At 36.7% G+C, this 21962-nt stretch overlaps 1 protein-coding gene across 1 annotated transcript; it reads right to left on the bottom strand.

Annotated features, from left to right (window-relative positions):
• Window positions 1–20322: 20322 nt before the first annotated feature.
• Window positions 20323–21664, bottom strand: LOC145999871 (uncharacterized). The gene has a single exon (XM_083137141.1). It carries the CDS (start codon window positions 21656–21658, stop codon window positions 20357–20359), a length of 1302 nt encoding a protein of 433 aa, XP_082993267.1. The 5' UTR covers window positions 21659–21664; the 3' UTR covers window positions 20323–20356.
• Window positions 21665–21962: the final 298 nt, after the last annotated feature.

Raw genomic sequence — 21962 nt, 5'->3', positions numbered from 1 at the left:
AGTGGAAAGTAACATGTCAGATTTGGCAACACTGGACCGGAAACTACAATAAAGAATTCATCTCGTAGCCGGTCGAAAGTATCCAAGCATTGCACGAATGCAAAAGGCAAGAAGGAAATAAAAACAGATTTTCCATCTCCAGCGAAAGAGAATGGGGGGAAAACGTAAGCATGCAGAATGTTGCTTCCACATGAGATGACGCGTCTACAAGTTTCCATTATTTACGCGAGAAACATTGCTGACGTCATACCCCATGTGGACTGGGAGCGAGGGGGTTTTGCGAATGGCGCTTTTTAGTACAGCGCGCCACCAACGGCTTGAAAAATATTTCCTAGGCCTTTCTCTTTCGTAAGTTTTTGTGAAGATTTGTTTGTGTTTTGTTGAAAGGTTTTTTGTAAGCCCAAGAAGAAAAGAAGAATGTTTTAGACTTAACTGCAGAAGGAATACTGTTTGATTATAAAAAATAAAATCATGGCAGGACTTTAAAAGCTGTGGTTTATCGGAAGAGTAGAATTGAGATTGAATGCTTTTCATACAAGCCACATTTTGGATCCATTTCGTTGCAAAGGCTGGACAATCCAATGTGTCTAGTATGCAATGGCGTGATCAAGGGGGAGTTTGTGAAGATCTTAACCCCCTTTGGAACAGTATAAAAATAATAATAATAAAATGCTACACACGCCACTACTTGCATGTAATGTTATTTTAAATTTTCGACATATTCTTGTCTTATGTGCTAATTTTATTTTCCTCGTGCAAAGTTTTAAACTTCCCAACTGTTTATCATCAATGTTGGAATATGATGGCAGTATTTTAACAATTGTTTAGTTTTTTGACTCTTAGACTTTTTCTGAGGTATCCTTGTATTTTACCATTTCATTGCCCGGCGTTGCCCGAATATTTATTTATCCCAATCTTCTATTAGACAGGAAAATAATGAATTCTAACTACTGTTGCTTGCTGAAGGGTGGGTTCACCAAATAATTTAGCGACTCCGAAAGCTATGGATTCGACAATAATGTAGATCATTTTTGACATTTTACTTTTCATGCCGATATGTGATGAACTTGGAGTTGGACATAATTTGTAGTGTCACTATTCATCTTAGCAACCCCGAAAACTATGGATTACACACTAATGTAGGTCGTTTTCGATTATTTTTACATTTCACCCTCTTTCCACCCCACCCCTAGGGGTGCAAGGGGTGGTGTCTTACCTCCCGCAATATTTCTTTCCAGATTGCAAGTGATATGTGTACCAAGTTTGGTTGAAATTGCTACAGGCGTTCGAGAGTTATGCTGGAACAAACACACACACATTCATTTTTATATATGTAGAAGATCGGGTAAGGACGGGGCAAACGGACACCCTAAGCACAATTTTCAAAATAACTGTGAAACATTTTATTGAAAAATGAAAGTAACTATTGGAATAAAAGGTGTGAACCTTCAGTTAACACATGATAGCACATAGTATGCAAGCAAATGAACATCTGTCTCAAAATAGTCTGATCAATCCCCGGATGCGCCAGTGTCCGTTTACCCCGCACGTTCGGGGCAGACGGACATTTGATTGGGGCAGATAGACACGTGATGATTTATGAACTCACATCACTCTCACAATAACAACACACATAATATGGGTTATTCCACTTTGCAACACAATTTACATGGAACCAGAGAGAACACTCTAAGCACTGCACCCAATTTTGACCCTGGTTGTACACATCTTTGCATTTACGGCACTCATCACTTGTGGTGCGTTTAAACTTCTTTGATTCCTTGCTGCACCTTTCAGTTTTTTGTACTTGAGGCAAGCGATGAAGGAAGGATCTCTCAATACATGTGATTGCCCAGTTTTGAGTTTCCTGCTGCAGGTCCCAGAAGTTGATGGCAAAGGGTTTAGCTCCTCAAAACGTCCACGAGATGACACATCCTCTTCTCTTGCTGTAGGCTCTGATGATCGCTCATCTTGAACATGGACCGTTGCAGGAACAAAGACATGCCCAGGCAGTCGTTGTGGATTAACGGGATATATTCCATAAGCATTGAACCCATTTACAGCATTGTTAGTTCTCGATGTCTCACCATCCTGTAACAAGGGCACATTGTATTAAAAACACAAACATTTGAATGGTACAAAATGCATTCTATAGAATTCACACTTGCCATTTCCATTACTGAGCCAGATATGCATTAGTATCTCAATCAAAAAGTACCTAACAATAGTTAAATGCAATACAATTCATCTATGTCCGTTTGCCCCAACGGCAACCTGTCCATCTGCCCCACTTGTAGCCTTTGACTATAGATTCCGAAAAATTCCACCAGATGGCAGCACAATGTTGTCAACATGTGTATATATAAAGGAATCACTGCCTTCACCACACTTCAAATCACAACTTCGTCGGGACCATAGTAACCTATGCAATCCTTGTGTTCGCAACACATTTTTTTAGTATTCAAGGTTTTGCACATATATTTTCTGCTTACCTGGTCAGGTTTTTATGCTGGATTCGCGTTTCTCCTTTACGATTTATTCCAATGCTCAACACAACTGCTCGCAAACGTTCAGGTTCGTACACAACTCCAACTGCTGCACTGTTGCTAACTTCAAACCGAAAATATTCGTACTTTTCTTAGGGAATGTCCGTTTGCCCCAGTGTCCGTTTGCCCCGTCCTTACCCTATATAATGTGTTTTGTACGACCTGTGCAGGCCCCTTTACCACTTTTCTAAATGGGCTCTTTACAGTCCCCTTTTTAACTTTACGGTAAGGGTTTTCGATTAGTTGATTTTTCATCGTACATTTTGAAGGGTGCAAAATGGCAGTATGTGCCAATGCACCTAAAACATTTTAATTAATTCATTCACTAGATCCTTTTCGCTTACTGTGTTCCATAAATTACACAGATATTGCCTAATTCGTCGATGAGAACGTCATTATTTAGTCATCCAGATGAAAATATTGTACATGCAAACAAAAACGCATGCGAGAACACATAAATTTGGGTTAAGCATAGACGACACTTTTGTTTATTAGATGTACGTATATGAATTAACATTCAGTATTGAGGGACGCAGAATTGATTTAACGCATGTCTCTCGGGATGTTATGTACAAAAATTGCTTTTTGCACATATCCCGAGGACATATGCGAACAACGATAATGTTTCATTCTTTTCCCCCCACAAAAAAGGAAATGAAATATGAATAACGTCCATACATAATTTGCAATGTACATTCAAGTACTCTTCCCACCTGTCGTTACAGTTGGAGCTCCATTCAGGCGTCAGTCGCAGCGGCCATTGTTCATCGTGGAAATATTTTATCGATCAAGCGATCGTATTCATTTGTTTTTGTGTGAGAGGCCATCGTCCCCTCCCATAATGCACTTCGCCTGAGGAGCATAAATTATTACTCGCCGATTCGCTTCGATTATCGGTAACGTGAAATCTGATTTGTGATTTCAATTATTTAAAGTTTGTTTCAGAATGCATTGAAACAGATATTGGCTTCAAAATGGAAGTTGATATGTCGTCAATATTTTCCCCTTGTTTATGTTGTAAACAGCTAGGCAAATCAAAACTAAGAAACAAAATTAACAAAAACTCAATATGCTGACCAAGGCAGAAATTTATTTTATTATAAAACATAAACTAAACGTAACGTTTCAACCTTCTAGCAAGGTCTTCAGACTCTGCACCAAGTAAAAATGTAACAAGGTACAAAACAGGTACTCCCCTCCAGACTATTAGAAAGTTGTTTTCTTGGAACATTCTAGCAGGTGAAAGTACAGTTGACAAGGGAAGGCTACCTGCTAGAATGTTCCAGGAAAACAACTTTCTAATAGTCTGGAGGGGAGTAATGTTTGTGTATGTATATCGTCCTGTTGTGTACCTTGTTACATTTGTACTTGGTGCAGAGTGTGAAGAAGACCTTGCTAGAAGGTTGAAACGTCACGTTTAGTTTATGTTTTATAATAAAATTAATTTCTGCCTTGGTCAGCATATTGAGTTTTTTATATCATGGAAACAAGGCTTAATGGTGTTAAAATTAACAAATTAAACTACATACTTTAACACTTGTCTACTCTTACGACAGGCGCTCTACATCCTGGCAAGGAAAGTGGTTCGGAATACGCAACACACCAACCAGACAACAGCGGTGGCGCCGAGAGTTACGACATGGCGGGAGGAAGTCCTACACGCTCCTCGTTCTGCAGGCTGCTGCGTTTCCTATCGTGCTGGATTGGTCGCTTCTCCACTCCCCACTTCCCTTGCCGGCATGTAGAGCGCCCGCCGTAAGAAAAGACCACCAAAGGATCTTATTTTCGCTACTTGTTTCTCTACTGAATGTTGGGAACAGACAATCACAAGCAACTAAAATTACATAATAACTGTGGTGGTAGTCTTCAACCTTTATGGAAATTTTGTTTTGACTATTTTATGTCCCCTTTCTGCCTGTCTAGGCTAATTTCGAAGATGAGGATGAATGATGATGAAATATAATAGATTAAAGAACAAGCATCTGTACTCTGGCTAGGATTCGATCACAGACCCTAAGACATAATGCAAATATTATCAGATATGGATTATCACGGTTGGACTACACGCTTGCCTGTTATAGCCTGTGTAAGATTTTGGTTTCTCTCCCTCTGAATGAAAGAAAGGTATGGTTAAGGTAAAAGCCGATAGATGGCACTGATCAGAGGTTACGTCATTCAGTTTGCCAGTTGGATGTAAGAAACATGAACCGAAATCCTCCACTTCTAGCTGGCACACGTTCAAAATCATAATCCAACAGGGCACTCGACGTGGGAAATTAGACGCACGTAGTGGTGATGGTTTAATTTATTTTCTTTCGTAGAGAATTAGTTTAATATTATTTTATTTAGTTTTGTAGAGTTGTTCGTAGTATTATATTTATTTGCTTGTTGATCTTTACCGAGTGATCGTCATTACAGACAAATAGAAAAAGGGGGAAATTTAACATGGAAATATTCTTTTAGGCAATCAGATACAACATGGATGAATAATGATACCAATTAAATAGTCAGCAAAAGGAGAGAAAGTCAATTATTAATTAAGGATAGCTATTGAAAAGTATCTTCTTATATATATATATATATTAATGATATTGTTGAGGTCATAATTGTTAACGACAGTTTATATATATATATATAATTGTTCTAATACCAAATTTAAATTTGTTAAATAAACTGTCATCCGTTCCTATTCAATGAATTTTATATTCTAGTAATTAATATACTTGATTTAATCTGTATCACGTACCAATGGGGGTCCAGTATGCAGGTTCACAGCTATCTTTCATCGGTTAAACGGAAGGGTATCTGTAATCTCAATTAAAACAAATTGTTATATATTAAATTCGAACTACAGCAAGAAAGAATTGGCTATACTGTTCAAAGCAATTATTATCAAAATTGACACTTACTGTACTGAAAGATCTAACTACTACAGTAGAATGCACAAATATTACCAGGTAAACTATCAGTACTTTGATTCATTTATCTGTTACATCCTACGTGTTTTTTAAGGAACTGAATCTTATGTCGTTTTCCGTGAAAGGGGTCCCGGGTTCGATACCCGGTGAAGGGACAGTGGCTCGGATCCCACTGCACGCCTATATTCGTACAACATATCATAATCATAATCTTTATTTATCCGTTGACCCATTTTTCCATGCGTATGGATCGTCAAATACATGTAATAGATAAGATATAGTATAAGATATATAAGTATGAAAACCTCAAAGATGTTTACATAATGCACATACGTGATACACAAATTTACATAAATTAAACATTACATTTACAATATTAAAAACAATGATAAACATCTATGCATGCATGATTTTTTACATTATTCCTTAAATGTATGTGTGATAGTATTTATAAACATTAAGGTCTATGATATTAATATATTTCTTTTAGCATATTTGACAGTTGTGTCCAATCTATTTTACAATTCATTTATATCATACTTATACCCTATTCTGAGTAGGCATCGTATATTAGTACTTGAGATCTACCATTAACTGACTTTTTCTGTCAAAAAGGTATGTAAACTATAAGAATTTTACATTATTTTCTTTTGTTGGTTGCAGAACGACTAATTTCTCGTGACTACAAAACTTAATTGTTTCAATCCTTACATCTGATTCTTCATCAAAACGCAAACGAGGTGCAGGCTAGTCTCTGCATTCAAAGTAGACTCTAATACGACAATTACTAGTTTCACACTGTTTCGAATTACTTAATGGATGGCCAATAGTTGAGCACAGTAGTTATTGACGAGTCTCGAACATGTGCCGTTTCTAGTCCCGAGTAAGTGGTTAGCCACCGTCCCACTCAACTAACCACAGAGACAGCCAGAGAGGTTGTTGTTTCATACGGTAACACACATCGCCTGGTGTGAGTCATTGTGCGTGTACATCGTTCAATAGGGTTGAAGCAGCAGTACATGGTTACCAAATTAATCTATAGAGAGTTTACGTACAAAGGGATCCATGAGTATTACCGTGCAAATTGTCCATCATGTTCGTGCACTTTATTTGACCCAATAAGAGCTTCAAGAATTAAAAGAAAACTCAAAACAAGCTTTGACAACTTCTGCACCAGCATACATAAAATCCATCGCTTAACAACACATAGAATGTAAGAGAAAATTTAATGAAAATAGTCATGGACAATTTGCCGAGCAATACTAGTGGATCCCACTGTACAGAGAATATAAATATTGTCACACAAATTGTCCAGTGTTATTTTCAGTCTGTTTTGTCTTACATTTTATGTGTTTTTAATAATCAGTGTCGACGTTGATCGTCTGTGATAATTGTTGAAATCACATCGCACAAATAAAGTGACTGAACATGGCGGTGGACAATTTGCTTAGTACTATTTATGCAGTGCGTCCTACACTTCGATGCCTCCAGAGCGCTGGCGTAGACAGGATTTTTTTCGGAGGTGGCTGGAATTTGAAAGGTGGATACAAATTACATAGCTTCGTTCTAAGGCGGGGGTGAGATACCCTATAAAATATTTCACATTTACCACTTTTAACCTTCGTCTTAGAGATTGTTTAAAGACAAGAAATTCTGAGGAGGGGTTTCAGTTATCAGTTACCGTTCTTTACAGCTTTCATTTAAAAAATTTGCTTTTTAAAAAAAATCGGGAGGGGCTGTAACCTAATCAGCCCCCTCTGCGTACGCTGAGACTGTCCTATTCTCAAACTGTCATGTTCAAAGTTAATATTATTTATGTTATTGATGTTTTTAACTTATGCATGTTTATTTTATATATATTGTTATAATCATCTTATCACGCTGTATAAAATACAAGAAATGAAATTGATGTAACCATAGCAACGAGAAATAATAAGTACTAAAATGGTGATGGAAGTAGTGAGATTTTCTGCGCCTGTATTGTATTTATTTTAATTATAACAGTTATCGTTAATTACGCAATTTTATTTGCATTGATAATCGTTCTGTAAGTTTAAGCGCAGCGACGGTTATCAAGAGTGGCGACCCAGAAGCCAGGATTGTTCAAAAAGTGTGCAATCTTCTGATAGTGGTAAGAATGTCTGTTGTAATGGAACAGAATTTTTGTCATATGCTGAATTAAGACTTATGTCAGCATCTTCAGTGTGCTTGTATAACGTAACTTCTTAAGTGAATCGTCATATGTGTAAAGATCACAATGGCTGATAAGTTAAAACAAAGTAAATCTAAATCGTCGCGTAAAGAAACAAACATTCAGGCTAATACAATGACTACTTACTTTGATGCTGGTAATCCCGTAGTCGCTTCCAGTAATGCGAATACTACAGAACATGATGTTTGTTCTACAAAACCTGATAAATTATCCTGACAATGATTTGAGGTATGTTCAGTGTACACAGTGCTCGTCATGGCATCACATATCTTGTCTCAAACTTACAGTCACTCACTGGACAATTTATTCGACTACACTAGAAAATTATTATTGTAAAGGTTGCAAACCAGATTATGATCCTTTTAGTTTGCCAGCTTATCTAGAAACTCTTAACCCGAATTTTGGTGATTTGTTAAGTACTATTAAGAGTATTCAGTTGCTAATGGTCGCTTCTAATGAAGACCTCAAGACGAAACTAGAACAGTCTAATGCTGAAATGAAATCGCAGTTAGAACAGTCTAATGCTGAAATGAAATCTCAGTTAGAAAATTCTATGAAATCACAGTTAGAACAGTCTAATGCTGAAATGAAATTACAGTTAGAACAGTCTAATGCTGAAATGAAATTACAGTTAGAACAGTCTAATGCTGAAATGAAATTGCAGTTAGAACAGTCTAATGCTGAAATGAAATTGCAGTTAGAACAGTCTAATGCTGAAATGAAATTACAGTTAGAACAGTCTAATGCTGAAATGAAATTACAGTTAGAACAGTCTAATGCTGAAATGAAATCACAGTTAGAACAGTCTAATGCTGAAATGAAATTGCAGTTAGAACAGTCTAACGAAGAACTAAAAACCCGAATGGATCTTGCTAACCAAGATATGAAATTACAGTTACAGCAATCTAATCAAGAATTTGCAGAGTTTAATGAGAATATTAAGTCTCAGTTTGAACAATTGGAATTGGATATTTATAGTAACCTAACTTCAAAATTTGAATTGGTTCATCAAGAAATTAATACTGTTAATCAAAGATTAGACAACTTGACTTCCGATGTTCAAACACAACTTGATTCCATAGTTTCTGAATGTGTCGAGAAAAATGAACATTTGGGAAGTATTTTAAATAGCAATATTTCTCAAATCCGAACAGAACAAGACGTTCAAGGACAACAAATTTTAATAAATAAAGATTTGATTAGTGAATACGATAAATCTATTACAGTATGTTCATCCAAAATAACTGATATTAATAATAGATTATCATCGTTGGAAGTTGCTGGTAAGGAAAATGTACATTTTGGAACGTATCTTATTGATTGTAATAACAGGTTTCAACATATAGAATCTCGTATTGATGTTTTGCAAACTAATTATGCAAATTTTCAACGCAACACAAAGGGAAATTTGAAACCTCCCCTTGCACAAAATAGTGCTCAAACTAAGACATCACGTGAAAGGGCTAGAAATGCAGTTGACTCGGGGGTGACTAATTCATCTACTTATTCATCTGATGAATCTTTAACAACCCATGTGAAAAAACGTTCGATGAACAGCATGTTCGAAATCGTGTTCGCTGGAAGCGAAACAAAAAATTTATTCCAACCTGCAATGAGGAACATTATCGAAATAATATGTCACCTAATAGTGTACAGTTTAAGGATACAAGTAATTATGCGATTAACAATATGCAGACAACTTCTAGATTGAATTCTACCGTTACAAATGTTGATAAACGTTCCAATGTTCAACAATGTTGTTCTGCTGATGGTGAAAATAGTTACATAAATCCAATGTTTACATACTCGCAAGAACCTAACCTCCCTGCCGTTCATCATAGTAATGTCCCTGGTGAAACGTGTGGGTTTCGTCATATTTCTTCCTTGCAGAATGAAGCTTGCAGACCATGGTTTCAAGGTGAAAGGCGTAATGCAAATTTAATGACTGGCACAAGTTGTCCAAATGCTGAAATTGGTGTTAATGAGTCAAATACAAATAACAATTACTGTGATAATCCACAAAGTCAGTTTGATCGTTGTATTTCTCCAACGTCTTTACTTGTAATTACTGTTGGGGATAGAGGAAACAGATATGTAAAGATAAATGAACTGTCTCATTTACCCAAATTTTCTGGAAAAATAGAAGACCAATCGGCTCGAGAATATCTAGAACATCTTAATTCTATGCTTGATCTTATGGGCATTCCAATTAACAAAAGGCTACAGAGTATTCAGCAGTGTTTCACCAACAGAGCTGGGTACTGGTATAGAACTCACAAACGTATGTTTTCTTCATATGATCATTTTCATAGGGAATTCATGAAACAATTTGCAAGTCCGGAAATACTACAGTCTCACTTATCAGTATTAAGGAACAGGAAGTATGATCCTACAGTACATGGTGATTTAGAAAGCTTTGCGTTGAAAACATATTCAAATTATTGCAATTCAGTTGAGAATCCAAACGAATTGGATGTTATTCAATTAGTTATTAGCCAGTTACCAAATAATATAGCTAATAAAATAACTTGTCATGAGATACGTTCTATGGACCAGTTAACAACTATGTTAAGGAAATTAGATGTTGTCCGAACTAGAAGAAGAGGACTTATTTTCCTACCGGAAGAAACCGATAATAGTAGTAAGGTTAAACCCAACAGAAATCCTGACAGTATGAAATCAAAATTTAGTGTCAAGCAAATTAATGTTAAACACACCAAAAACACTTGCTCATCTTCTACTCAGACTTCGTCGATGGATGCTCAAGTACCTTTTACTAATGAATTTGGCAATGCTAATTCAAGATATGGACAGTTTAGAGGTAGCAATGGTAGTTTTAGAGGACGTAGAAATAATCGTGGCTATTCAGGATTTACATATAATAGAAATAATTTCAGATTCCAAAGAAATAATGCATACTCTGGTATTTCCGGTGACATTACAAATAGGAATTATAATCAGGATGCTATGACTTCTCAGTTACCTAACAGTAGTCAGAATGGAAGGATTTTCTACAATAGGCAAGCGCAGTATACAAGTGAGTCTGCTCTCGCTCCTACTTACAGTCAACCTGTTAATGTGACTTCATTACAACCACAAGATGCATCTACAACTTCTGGAATATCAAATTCTCCTTCTGGAAATGTATCAAGGACCTTTTCACGACAATCTGGTATTGGAACATCTTACCAATCAACAACAAATTTAAATTAAAGGAGCGGATGGAAGTGCCTCGTTCACTCTGCTTTCTTTCAGAGAGGCCAAATTTGAACAAACTAAATTTCAAACAAAGGAAATTATGAATGTACGTGATGATAAAAGACTTAATATCGGAACCACTACAAGTGAATTTTTTATTGGAATGGTTTGAAGAAGAATCTGAATGGACTGTTAGTGATTATGATATTCCGGTTCCATTAACTGAAGTTCCAGTTATTCATGGAATTATTTGTCAAATACCTGTAGTTTGTATTATAGATTCTGGAAGTCAGGAAAATGTTCTAAATTTTGACGTTTGGTGTAAACTATCGTCTTTGATTGGCAACATTAAACTGGATAACGTGGAAGATGTAAAACTCACCGGTTTCGCTGGATCCAAGAACTGTAAAGTTGTTGGTAGTAAAATTATTAATCTGCAGATAAAGAACGAATACTTTTCTATGGAATTTTTTGTTCTTAAAGAGTTGAATGCCGATGTCATTTTAGGAGTTCCATTTTTGAGGAAATATAAAGCTGTAATTGATTTTAAAGAAGGGAATGTAAGTTTGCTAAATGATAAAGGAAAGGAAATTTCCTCTGTTTTAACTCGGCAATGTTATTCTACAGAAGATCTGAAGTATTGTACAAAGTCTAACTTTTGTTCCGAAGATACATTAAATGATAATGAAAGTTATTCATGTAGATTGTTACGTGATGCGTCAACTTTGAATGATGATGTAGAATATATGCCAGCTAAGAAGTCCATTTATGAGTCTGTTTTTAGAAATGATAATTTAGACAATTTGCAGAAAGCTGATTTATTCAAACTTCTGTCGTATTATCACGTACAATTTTCAGATAAACCTAGAAAAGCAATTGTTGAACCTTACAAGATTCAATTAGATACTGTAACACCTATTACAAGCACACCTTATCCCATACCAATATCAAGGAGTCTACCTTTAGAAGAAGAGCTTTCCAAGTGGGAGAAATGGGGAATTATTTACCAAGATTCTTCACCATATCTTAACCCTCTACATATAGTGCCAAAGCAAAGAGGTCTTTGGAGACCTGTGATCGATTTTAGGAAACTTAATCAACATGTTATCCCTCCACAAGTGAGAGTAGAAGCAATTAACGAAATGTTACAGAGGTTCCTAGGATGTGTTTACTTTTCTTCAATTGATTTATCATGCGGTTATTTTCAAATACCGTTGACTGAAAATTCATATCCTTACACAGCTTTTTCTTATAGAGGCAGACAATATCTTTTCCGCTATCTTCCGTTTGGGATTCGATCAGCAGTCTCAGTGTTCCAGCACAGGATGAATAAAATATTCTCCACCGATTGCAGAAATTTTGTTGCTTGTTATTTGGATGATATTCTAATTTTCAGCAAAGATTGGTCTCAACATATGCAACATTTAGAACTAGTTTTACAAAAGATAAAGAGTGTCAATATGTCTATTAAATTTTCCAAATGTAAGTTTGCTTACAAAGAAATCTGCTTCCTTGGACACATAGTGTCCGGTGATAAAATTATGGTTGATCCTGCAAAGAATTCAGCAATTACTAATTTTCCAATTCCAACAAACAAACGCTCCTTGAGAAGGTTCTTAGGATTAGCTAATTGGAGGCGAAAGTTTATTGAAGGATTTGCTGAAATGGCACAGCCTTTGTATGATCTGTTGAAAAAGGAATCAAAATGGCAATGGAATGATGTTCATGCTTCAGTTTTTGAAAACCTCCGCAAGTCACTGATATCTCCAAAGGCTTTGTATCAACTAGACTTCACGAAGCCTTTCAATGTCAACACAGACGGTTCGAAGAAAGGAATAGGAGCTGTTCTATGGCAAGACTCAACTGAAAATTCTGAAGAAGGACCACGTATAATTCAATACGTTAGCAGATCTCTTAAAGGCAATGAGTTATCATACAATACTCACGAGATTGAATGCTTAGCGATATTATTTGCTTTTGAAAAATTCTACATTTACATAGCTGGAACTAAGTTGAAATTGTTTACCGATCACCAATCTTTATCTTGGCTAGAATCTACTAAAACTTTGAATCCACGATTAAATCGTTGGAGTTTGAAATTACAAATGTTTGATTATAATGTATATCACGTGCCGGGAATATCTAATGAAGCTGCAGATGCTTTAAGCAGATATCCTGATTTAAGTACAGGTTTTCCAACTCTATCGGAACTATATGTAAATAACATAAGTCTTGATTTTCTTGACGAAGATAGTGTAACATTTTGGCAAGAAAGTCAAAATTCGGATTCTTATTGCAGTGCCATTGTACAAAAGTTACAAAATGGGAATTTGTCGAAGAATATAAAAAGGCAATATTCGATTCAAGATAATATATTATTCCTGAAACATTTGAAAGAAGACAAGTGGATACTTGTAGTACCTATTATTGTTGTACCCAAAATTCTTCATAAATTACATGACTTACAAGGTCATTTTGGATACTATAAACTATTTAATAAGTGCAGAAGTTTATATTATTGGCCTAAAATGAAAGTTAGTATCAAGCAGTATTTGAACGACTGTCTAACATGGGCAAAAACTAAACAAGCTCACACAAAAATTAGTAAGGATGAATTGCATGTATATTCTACTACTCCACATGATATGTTATCAATAGATCTTGTTGGACCGTTACCCAAATCACAAGGATATAGTTACATATTAACAATAGTTGACACGATGTCCAAATTTTTAATGGCTTATCCGTTAAGGAAGGCAACGTCACGTGAAATAATTAACAAATTCAAGCTCCAGTATTTTTACCACTATCCAGCATGTAAGGTAATATTATCAGATAACGGTTCCCAATTTAAATCACAAGAGTGGAAGTTATTTATGAATGACTGTAACATAAAACATATCACCACGTCAGTTTATTCGCCTTTCGCAAATCCTGTGGAAAGGTACAACAAAGAGTTAATACGATTGTTACGATTATATACTTCGCAAAATCATCAGGACTGGGTAAAATATTTGAATCATGTAACAGGACTTCTTAATAATTCCGTTTCGGAAATAACAAGTTTCACACCTAGTGAACTTTTTCTTCATCACGAATTAAAGGATTCAATTATCAGTCAAATTAACTGGCCAGATGATTTAAAGTTTGTGCCCTGGAAACATAAGTATTTTATCGCCAAAGCACGTATTAAGGAAAGATATAAGCCCAAAACTATTGAGTGTGATGCTAATAAATTGAAGATTTTCCCAGGTTATATTATTTTAGTGAAAAATCATGAACATAGTAGTGCAATTAACAAGAAAATTCATAAGTTTATGGAATTATGGCTTGGACCCTATATAGTTGATGCTGTGAAAAACAATTATACAATTTTGATATCTATGGACGGAAATAAGATAACAACAAGGCAGAACTTGTCAAATATCAAGAAATTTAATTGTTCTGATAAAAAAGGAAGAATTGCTTAAACTAATGTAATTGTTATGAAGTAATGCATAAGTAGCTGTAAATTCGAACACTAAGATGACATTTTTAGAACTTTAGTAAAAAGAGTATTGTAAATTTGTGAATTGGTTCATTATGTCAAGTGAACTTTCTCATTATCCTGGCGAGTGTATATTAAAAGCAGGACTCAAATCTTATATATTATATAAAAAAAATGTTATGTTCATTTTTTTTGCAGGAGAAGGGGAGAGATTGAGACTGTCCTATTCTCAAACTGTCATGTTCAAAGTTAATATTATTTATGTTATTGATGTTGTTTTTAACTTATGCATGTTTATTTTATATATATTGTTATGATCATCTTATCACGCTGTATAAAATACAAGAAATGAAATTGATGTAACCATAGCAACGAGAAATAATAAGTACTAAAATGGTGATGGAAGTAGTGAGATTTTCTGCGCCTGTATTGTATTTATTTTAATTATAACAGTTATCGTTAATTACGCAATTTTATTTGCATTGATAATCGTTCTGTAAGTTTAAGCGCATCGACGGTTATCAACGCCAGTGCTCCAGAGTATCGAAGTTTCCACATTCGAGGAACGTGTTCCATAACCATAAGTGTTCCTTTTCGTGTGTTTCTTAAATTTCATGTAAACAGCATTGGAGTAGAGAAGCAGAAAAGTGACATACAAATATTAAGAGATGGCAACACTTGTGTAACGCATCAAAAATATGGCTTCAAAGACAGAACGAGACTGGCATTTTCACGTCTAAATGATATTGAGACAACCTTCCTCATTCGTAAAACGAGACGAGACCAGCATCTCGTTACGATCTCCAGCTTGTAAAGGTTGTGGAAATGGACTTGTTTCTACCAAATGATAAATCATCTTATTTAACATAGCAACAGAAGAGATGGTGCAGTAAATATACCAAGTATACGAAAACACACGTTAGTAAACGCATTCACAAAAATAAACACATTTGGTGAAGTTCTCAATGTGCATTTCAAAGCTTAACCATATAACCATGACTCTTTCCGAGGTCAAACGCAAGTTCTGAAAACAAAAATGAGCCATTCTTGGAACTTGTTCATAGTTTCTACATACATAATGTATACGCCTAGTCTCGTGGCGAAATGACAAGGTTCAAAGGACTGGCAAAAAAGCTGGAAAGGTAACGCTTGGCATAATTTACTGCGACTATGGGTTGTGCGACATACCAAGAAGTTGAACAGCCTATAGGAGAACCCCGCTACTCGGAAAACTCAGTGAAAGGTGTTTCAAGTTCTTAAGACACGCCAGTTAAATTATTCGTGTCAAGTTTCAAGAAAGGTTGGTTGTTGAACACATTGCTCAATCTATTTCTTCCTAATTCTTAGATGAATGGCTTTCATGAAAAATTATTCAAAACAGAGATCTCAATGTTTCTTTCATTGTTTATTCTGTAACTGTGTTCCCCTTCTTAAATTTTCCTTGTCCTCAACGTTTCTAGTCAGCTTCTCGGTTGAGCTCGACTTTCTAACGACAGGGTTCCCGGGTTCGAATCCATACCTGGGCATGGGTATTCTACGTTAGTGTCCCTTCATCAATGTCGTCGTATCATCACTAATCCGAATCGTCGCGATTAGGCAAACTTGGAAAAAATGACTCTACATAACAATCAAACAATATCTTTCTAATGAATAACTTGCAGTTTTCTTTCATTGCTTTTTGGTGATTGTTTTAATTGTCTCTTCATTTCTAGTTCTGCTACTACACGTTTTTCTTTTTCAAATTTACAAACTAATCAACCCGATGTTTGCTTCACGGCCAAACCGCAACGTAAAGCTCTTTCACAACGCCACAACAAGGCTCTCCTTTCTACAACGATCTCTCTTCTTTAGGCTTCCCCAATAACCTACCTCCAAATATTGACATTTTCTTATCAGAACACAGTTTCCGACAATCGTTAGAAGTACACATGTAACTTTTTAATAATTTTTCTGTGCCATCCTGTATTGTCCTGTTTGGTTGTTGTCTTTCTCTTGTTACAGGGGCCTCCCCGATGGCGCAGTGGTAGCGTCGTCGCCTTGTAATGAAGGGATCCCGGGTTCGATACCCGGTGGAGGCACATAGTGGTTCGGATCCCAGTTTAAACTGTAGGTCCAGTCCCGATTAGCCTTACTGTGCATAAAGTGGACTTAAAACACCAAATCAATCAATCAAACCTCTTGATACAGTTTTAGTATAAAATGGTCGTTCAGTACTGTATCTGGAACTAAGTAAATAAATATTTCTCGATTTGAGTTTTGAATTTCTAAGTTTGCAATGTGCCAAGCCAGAACTTTGAACCTTATACTCTTTTCTACATAGCCTCCAAGGATTATTCACTACGTCGTCTGATAATGTACAGCGCTGAAACGCCAGAAGTGTTGGATACGAATTCATAAGGCATGGAAGTTTCTTTAACTAACTAACTCTCTAGCCTTCTTAAACCCAAAGGTTCATGGCTGCAGCAACACAAGCCTTCCATTTGTCCCTATCCTGGAAAGCTGGCAACTCTGCACTGTAAAAACGTTATGTCAGGAATCAGTAACAAGAGGCCATGGAGTTTATTTGAATTATATAATCAGTTCTTCACTGATCGTCAACATAGCAAATTAACACAGAAGTATTAAGAACATAAATGTAGTCTTGAAACGTAAGTGCATAGACTTATTAAGTTGTGATCTGTTGACGGACAATTTGCAGAGAGTAGTATTTGAAGGCAAACGCAAAAATGGGGAAGGGCGAAATGTTAGCTTCGAAAAACAATGAACTTTTCATCGCATCTGTATCATATGACACGTCTAAATATGCTATACTTTGATTGTGGAAAATTTGGAACACCTATTACGCATGTACTTTACAAGTATTCAGTTAGTATCGTGTTCATAGCTTCACCGAAATGTCAGCGTTTTTGCACCCACGAGCGAGGAAGTTCGTTAAGAAGGGCCTCGTTCGAGGCGTGGGTTGTTGAACATACCACATGCACCCACGATGTCCGCTATACATGGAAGAGCCTCGTCCGCAGGCTTCTTTTATTATGTTAATTACACCTTCCTCACATACCTCACGCATCTGTCAACGATATCAAAGCTGTGTCATGTCATCTCACGCGAATGCAAATAGATATTTTCTGGATGAGACAGTCGCTCCTTAATGTGTCACGGAAAGCAACGGTGCTGCCATCTGTTGGCTGGAAGACCCATGTGGTAGAAAAACTGGATCATGAAAAATTTCACATAGCCGAGATGCACCGTATTTCTGTCGCTGTTGTTTTGTGCTTGTTCATTTCTTCTGTTATGCGACAAGCTCTTATTGCTTATAATTCAAATCTGTACATGTTCGAATTAATTAATTTAAATTCTTTGGGTGCTTTAGCACATGTGCCATTTTGCACCCTTTAAAGTGTACGAGGAAAATCCCTACATGAAAGTTAAAACTTTCATGCTGTTTCTTCCCACAGTGCACTGCGCGATGACGTCAAGTTAAATATCAGGCATCGTTGTCATTCAATTCGTGCCGATACAAATGTTGGAAAGTAAACTAATGCGACAAATATATTTTGAAACATATTAGTCTTTAGTAAGTCTAATGCTCACAACATTTTTATTATCTTTATAGCTTAAATAGCTCATTATATGACACAAACGGAAGAACGAATGCGACTCTCAAAAAGGGTATTTATAGCGTTGCTCGCAGTGTACAGTGGGATCCATTAGTATTACCGTGCAAATTGTCCATGGCTATTTTCATTAATTTTTCTCTTACATCCTGTGTGTTTCTAAGCGATGGACTTTTCTGTATGCTGGTGCAGAAGTTGTCGACAGCTTATTTTGAGTTTTCTTTTAATTCTTGAAGCTTTTATTGGGTCAAATAAAATGCACGAACATGGTGATGGACAATTTGCACGGTAAAACTCATTGATCCCACTGTATCATATGCGAATGACTCGCTCAGGTTACATTAGACGTGTTGACGTCACCGCTCGAAAATTTACCCTCAGCGTATGCAACTGTTGCGCGGTTTGCATTCATTAGCAGTCGCTTTTAAAATTTTATCTGGCATTTAAAGCCGTTAACCCCTTCCACCAGAGTTGTATTTCACGTACGAGGTATTTTGTAACCTCTTTACGTCATGCATATAGCTTGGTTAACACTGCACCAATTGTAATTCCAGTAATTTCCAAAATGCCACACTAATTAAGCATGTAAGGGGTTAACTCGTCTCGTTTTACAACTATATGTTGTTACGGAAATAGAGAACAGTGCTCGTATTGCAACCTGTTGAGTTGCGTCGATGGCAGGAAACTGTCAGATTATCTCCAGTAATCACTCGAATACAGGGTGGGCTCGAATATCCCGAATTACTGTAAGTTTTATATGTAATGTTCTATTATAATAAACAATACAAGATCACAAAATGCATTAAGAGAAAAAGGGTTCAGTATATGAGACTTTCTTCCAGATTACTTTCTCGAAAACATTTACGGTTATTAAGGCAATGATAAGATTTTAGAAACGTGTATTTACGGAACTACGAGCGAAAGAAACGTTATGTTCTTGTCTTAATAGTTCGTTGAATTTGGGGTATTCCACGAAAAGTAATCCTACTCCATGAATTTAACAAAATGAATAAATCTGGAAATTATTATTGTAATTGAGATAAGGTTTAAATGTTTGTGAATGCATATAAGTTGCATATTTCACCAACAAACATTATTAGCACCTGTATGTTTCACAGCAGGCCCGTATCCAGGATTATATATAATTGTCACGAAATATATGTCAATTTTTAAATAATTAATATCATTAAATATATATATATATATATAAATAAATAAATAAATTTATGAACTTAATAAATTAATTCCTTTTACAACTGGTTCGAAATGTCAAGACATTAGAAGATAGGTAAAATGTTTTAATAAATGTTAGATTTTATTTAAATATTGCTTTCTATTTATATGATCAGTAAAATGTCATACTTTTATTGTGTTATGTTTCTATAATGGTGGAAATCTGTTAATGGTCTCTGGATGGGAAATATTTCCTTATCAGAGCTTAGCTAGAGATTTCATTGTCCAGAACGAGATTATCGCACTTCCTGCACCGGATTTGCACCCGTTCACAGACAAATGAAGTCAAACTTTGCTACTTTTTAAAGCGTCACACACGTTAACACTTCCATGCATTCAGGCTATGTCACCATACTATGTCCATGCGTGTACAGTGGGATCCATGAGTATTACCATTCAAATTGTCCATCACCATGTTCGTGCACTTTATTTGGCCCAATAAGAGCTTCAAGAATTTTAAAAAAAAACTCAAAACAAGCTGTTGACAACTTCTTCACCAGCATACATAAAAATGCATCGCTTAAAACACACAAGATGTAAGAAAAAAATTAATAAAAATAGTCATGGACAATTTACAGGGTAATACTCATGGATCCCACTGTACAGTAAACGTTGTAAAGTATATATTTAATCAGCGCCATGCTTCTCTGCCTAAAACCATTTAATGCGAAGCGTAATTCCTCTCGGTTGAATAATTAACGTGTTTTAAATGTGTGAAGTGATACGTTGTTTACATCTCACGCGGCCGCCATTAAAACTGCGCTCGTGACCTAGAGCTCGCTTCTGATTGGTTATGCTATGGAAATAGGACGGATCCTGACCTTCAGAAATGGCATGAAATATGCCACTTTACACGTTAGCATTTTGGTCATGGCACAAATGTTAAGGAAAATGCTTTCGTCTAAACCGGGTCTTCTTGATTTAATAATTATAATAATATATGTCTGCTCAACGAGCAAAAATCTCTCTCAGATATTCAACGCACCCCAGCCATTTTTGGAGAGATAAATTCACAATTCGTAAAAAATCTTTTATACATTACTTGAATCCGAACAAATAACATTAAATAAATTATAAATTTAAAAAAAAACTTTCTTTCGTTTTGCATCACTGTTCTTCCAGAAGGTTGATCCATATCTCAAAGGCATCTATTTCCTGCAAAACCCAATAGGAATCTCCTGCATTATGATATCAAGTAACTCCGAAGCTCTCCATCGGATAGTATGGTCCTGGTACTCCGTCAGGAACCTTAGTTTAGCTATTGCGTTTCGTTCTTGAATCACTGAAACAACTATGTCTGTTCTACCAAGCATCTCAGTCGTCCGCAAGATGTTCTGGAGACTGTTCAAGGCATTCGCAACAGTGCTCCATTCGCCTGCACTCAACAGGTCCAAGAGGGTCCCCAGTACTTTGTGTTGACACAGGTCCACTATCTGACCACAGCTACCGCAGGTCAAATGCAAAATGACTCTCGCAGCAGATTCCTGCATTTCGGAATTGCAATCTCGCAATGTTTCCACCAAAGCTGCTACTATTCCGGCATCGAAAATAGCTTGTTTCTGCTCAATGGTTCCCTTCGTAATGTTTTCAATCAACCGGATAGAGGCACGTGCGATAGTTTTATTTGGATGTTTCATAAATCTTGCTAGATAGGGTAGACAAGGCTTGAGGGGAGAGTTCTTACCTAGTCTGTTACATTTCACCATCATGTTTCCTAGTGAGTCAAGTACCAATTTGAGAATGTTGACGTTACTGATGTCTAGAAGTTGTATCAATCTTGGCACCACTCTTGGATCGAGCGTCGTGAGCGTCTCGTTGTAGGAATAGGTGAGCGACACAAGGGTCCCACACGTCTCTGCCAAGATTTCCCTATCCTCGTACTGGAGCAGCCTGGCAACAACAGGAAAGCATCGCTTTATCGAGCCGAAAAGGGCTCGATCCGTAGTACTACACAATTTGCTAGTAACGAACGCAATCCCTCTCAACACTTCCAGGTCGGTGTTCAGGTTGACGAGATCAAACAGGCCTGGTAGAATTTCGGATTGCAAAACTAGATTCCTAGCGGCAGGACATTGCACGACTATATTTGTCAGTGTCGAAATACTTTGTGCCACAATGTTGGGATGGGGAGATTTCAGCGGGTGGGCGAGTTTCGGAACCACCCCGGCCTTTACCAGGGCATTTGCTTTCTGTGGCGAGCATGACGCCATGTTGGTTAGCGCCCATAGGGAGTGATACACCAAGCCAGGATCCCCGGACAGCTCGAGCAGTTCCGCACAGCTTGACGCTATGGCAGATGCGACCTTGATTTTCATAGATGGACTGGATCCTTGCAGAAGTAGCTTTGACATGTCTCTTGCGATATCCCGTTGGAGGGCAAGGTCATTGGGTGACACACTTTTAACGACGACTTCTATAAACGATTCCATGCCGAATTGGTTTTGTCCCATCTACTATGTACATCTGATGGATTCTTTGTTTGCATGGATACACGCCTAACAATTGTCGAGAACTGGAAACAAGACATTATTGCGTAGCTGTAGAATGCTTACTCTAACTAACTAACTCTCTAGCCTTCTTAAACTCGAAGGTTCATGGCTGCAGCAACACAGGCCTTCCATCTTTCCCTATCTTGAGCAAGTTCTATAAACTCTTTTCCATCTCTACCGATTTCCCTTAGGTCCATCTCAACGTTGTCCCTCCATCTTCGTCTTGGCCTTCCTACAGGTCTCTTACCATCAGGTTTCCCAACAA

Source organism: Lepisma saccharinum, chromosome 16 (assembly GCF_977018435.1).
Source record: "Lepisma saccharinum chromosome 16, izLepSacc3.1, whole genome shotgun sequence".
Taxonomy (NCBI): Eukaryota; Metazoa; Arthropoda; class Insecta; order Zygentoma; family Lepismatidae; genus Lepisma; species Lepisma saccharinum.
Note: the sequence above shows the minus strand (reverse complement) of the source record. Positions and strands in the feature narration are given on the sequence as shown.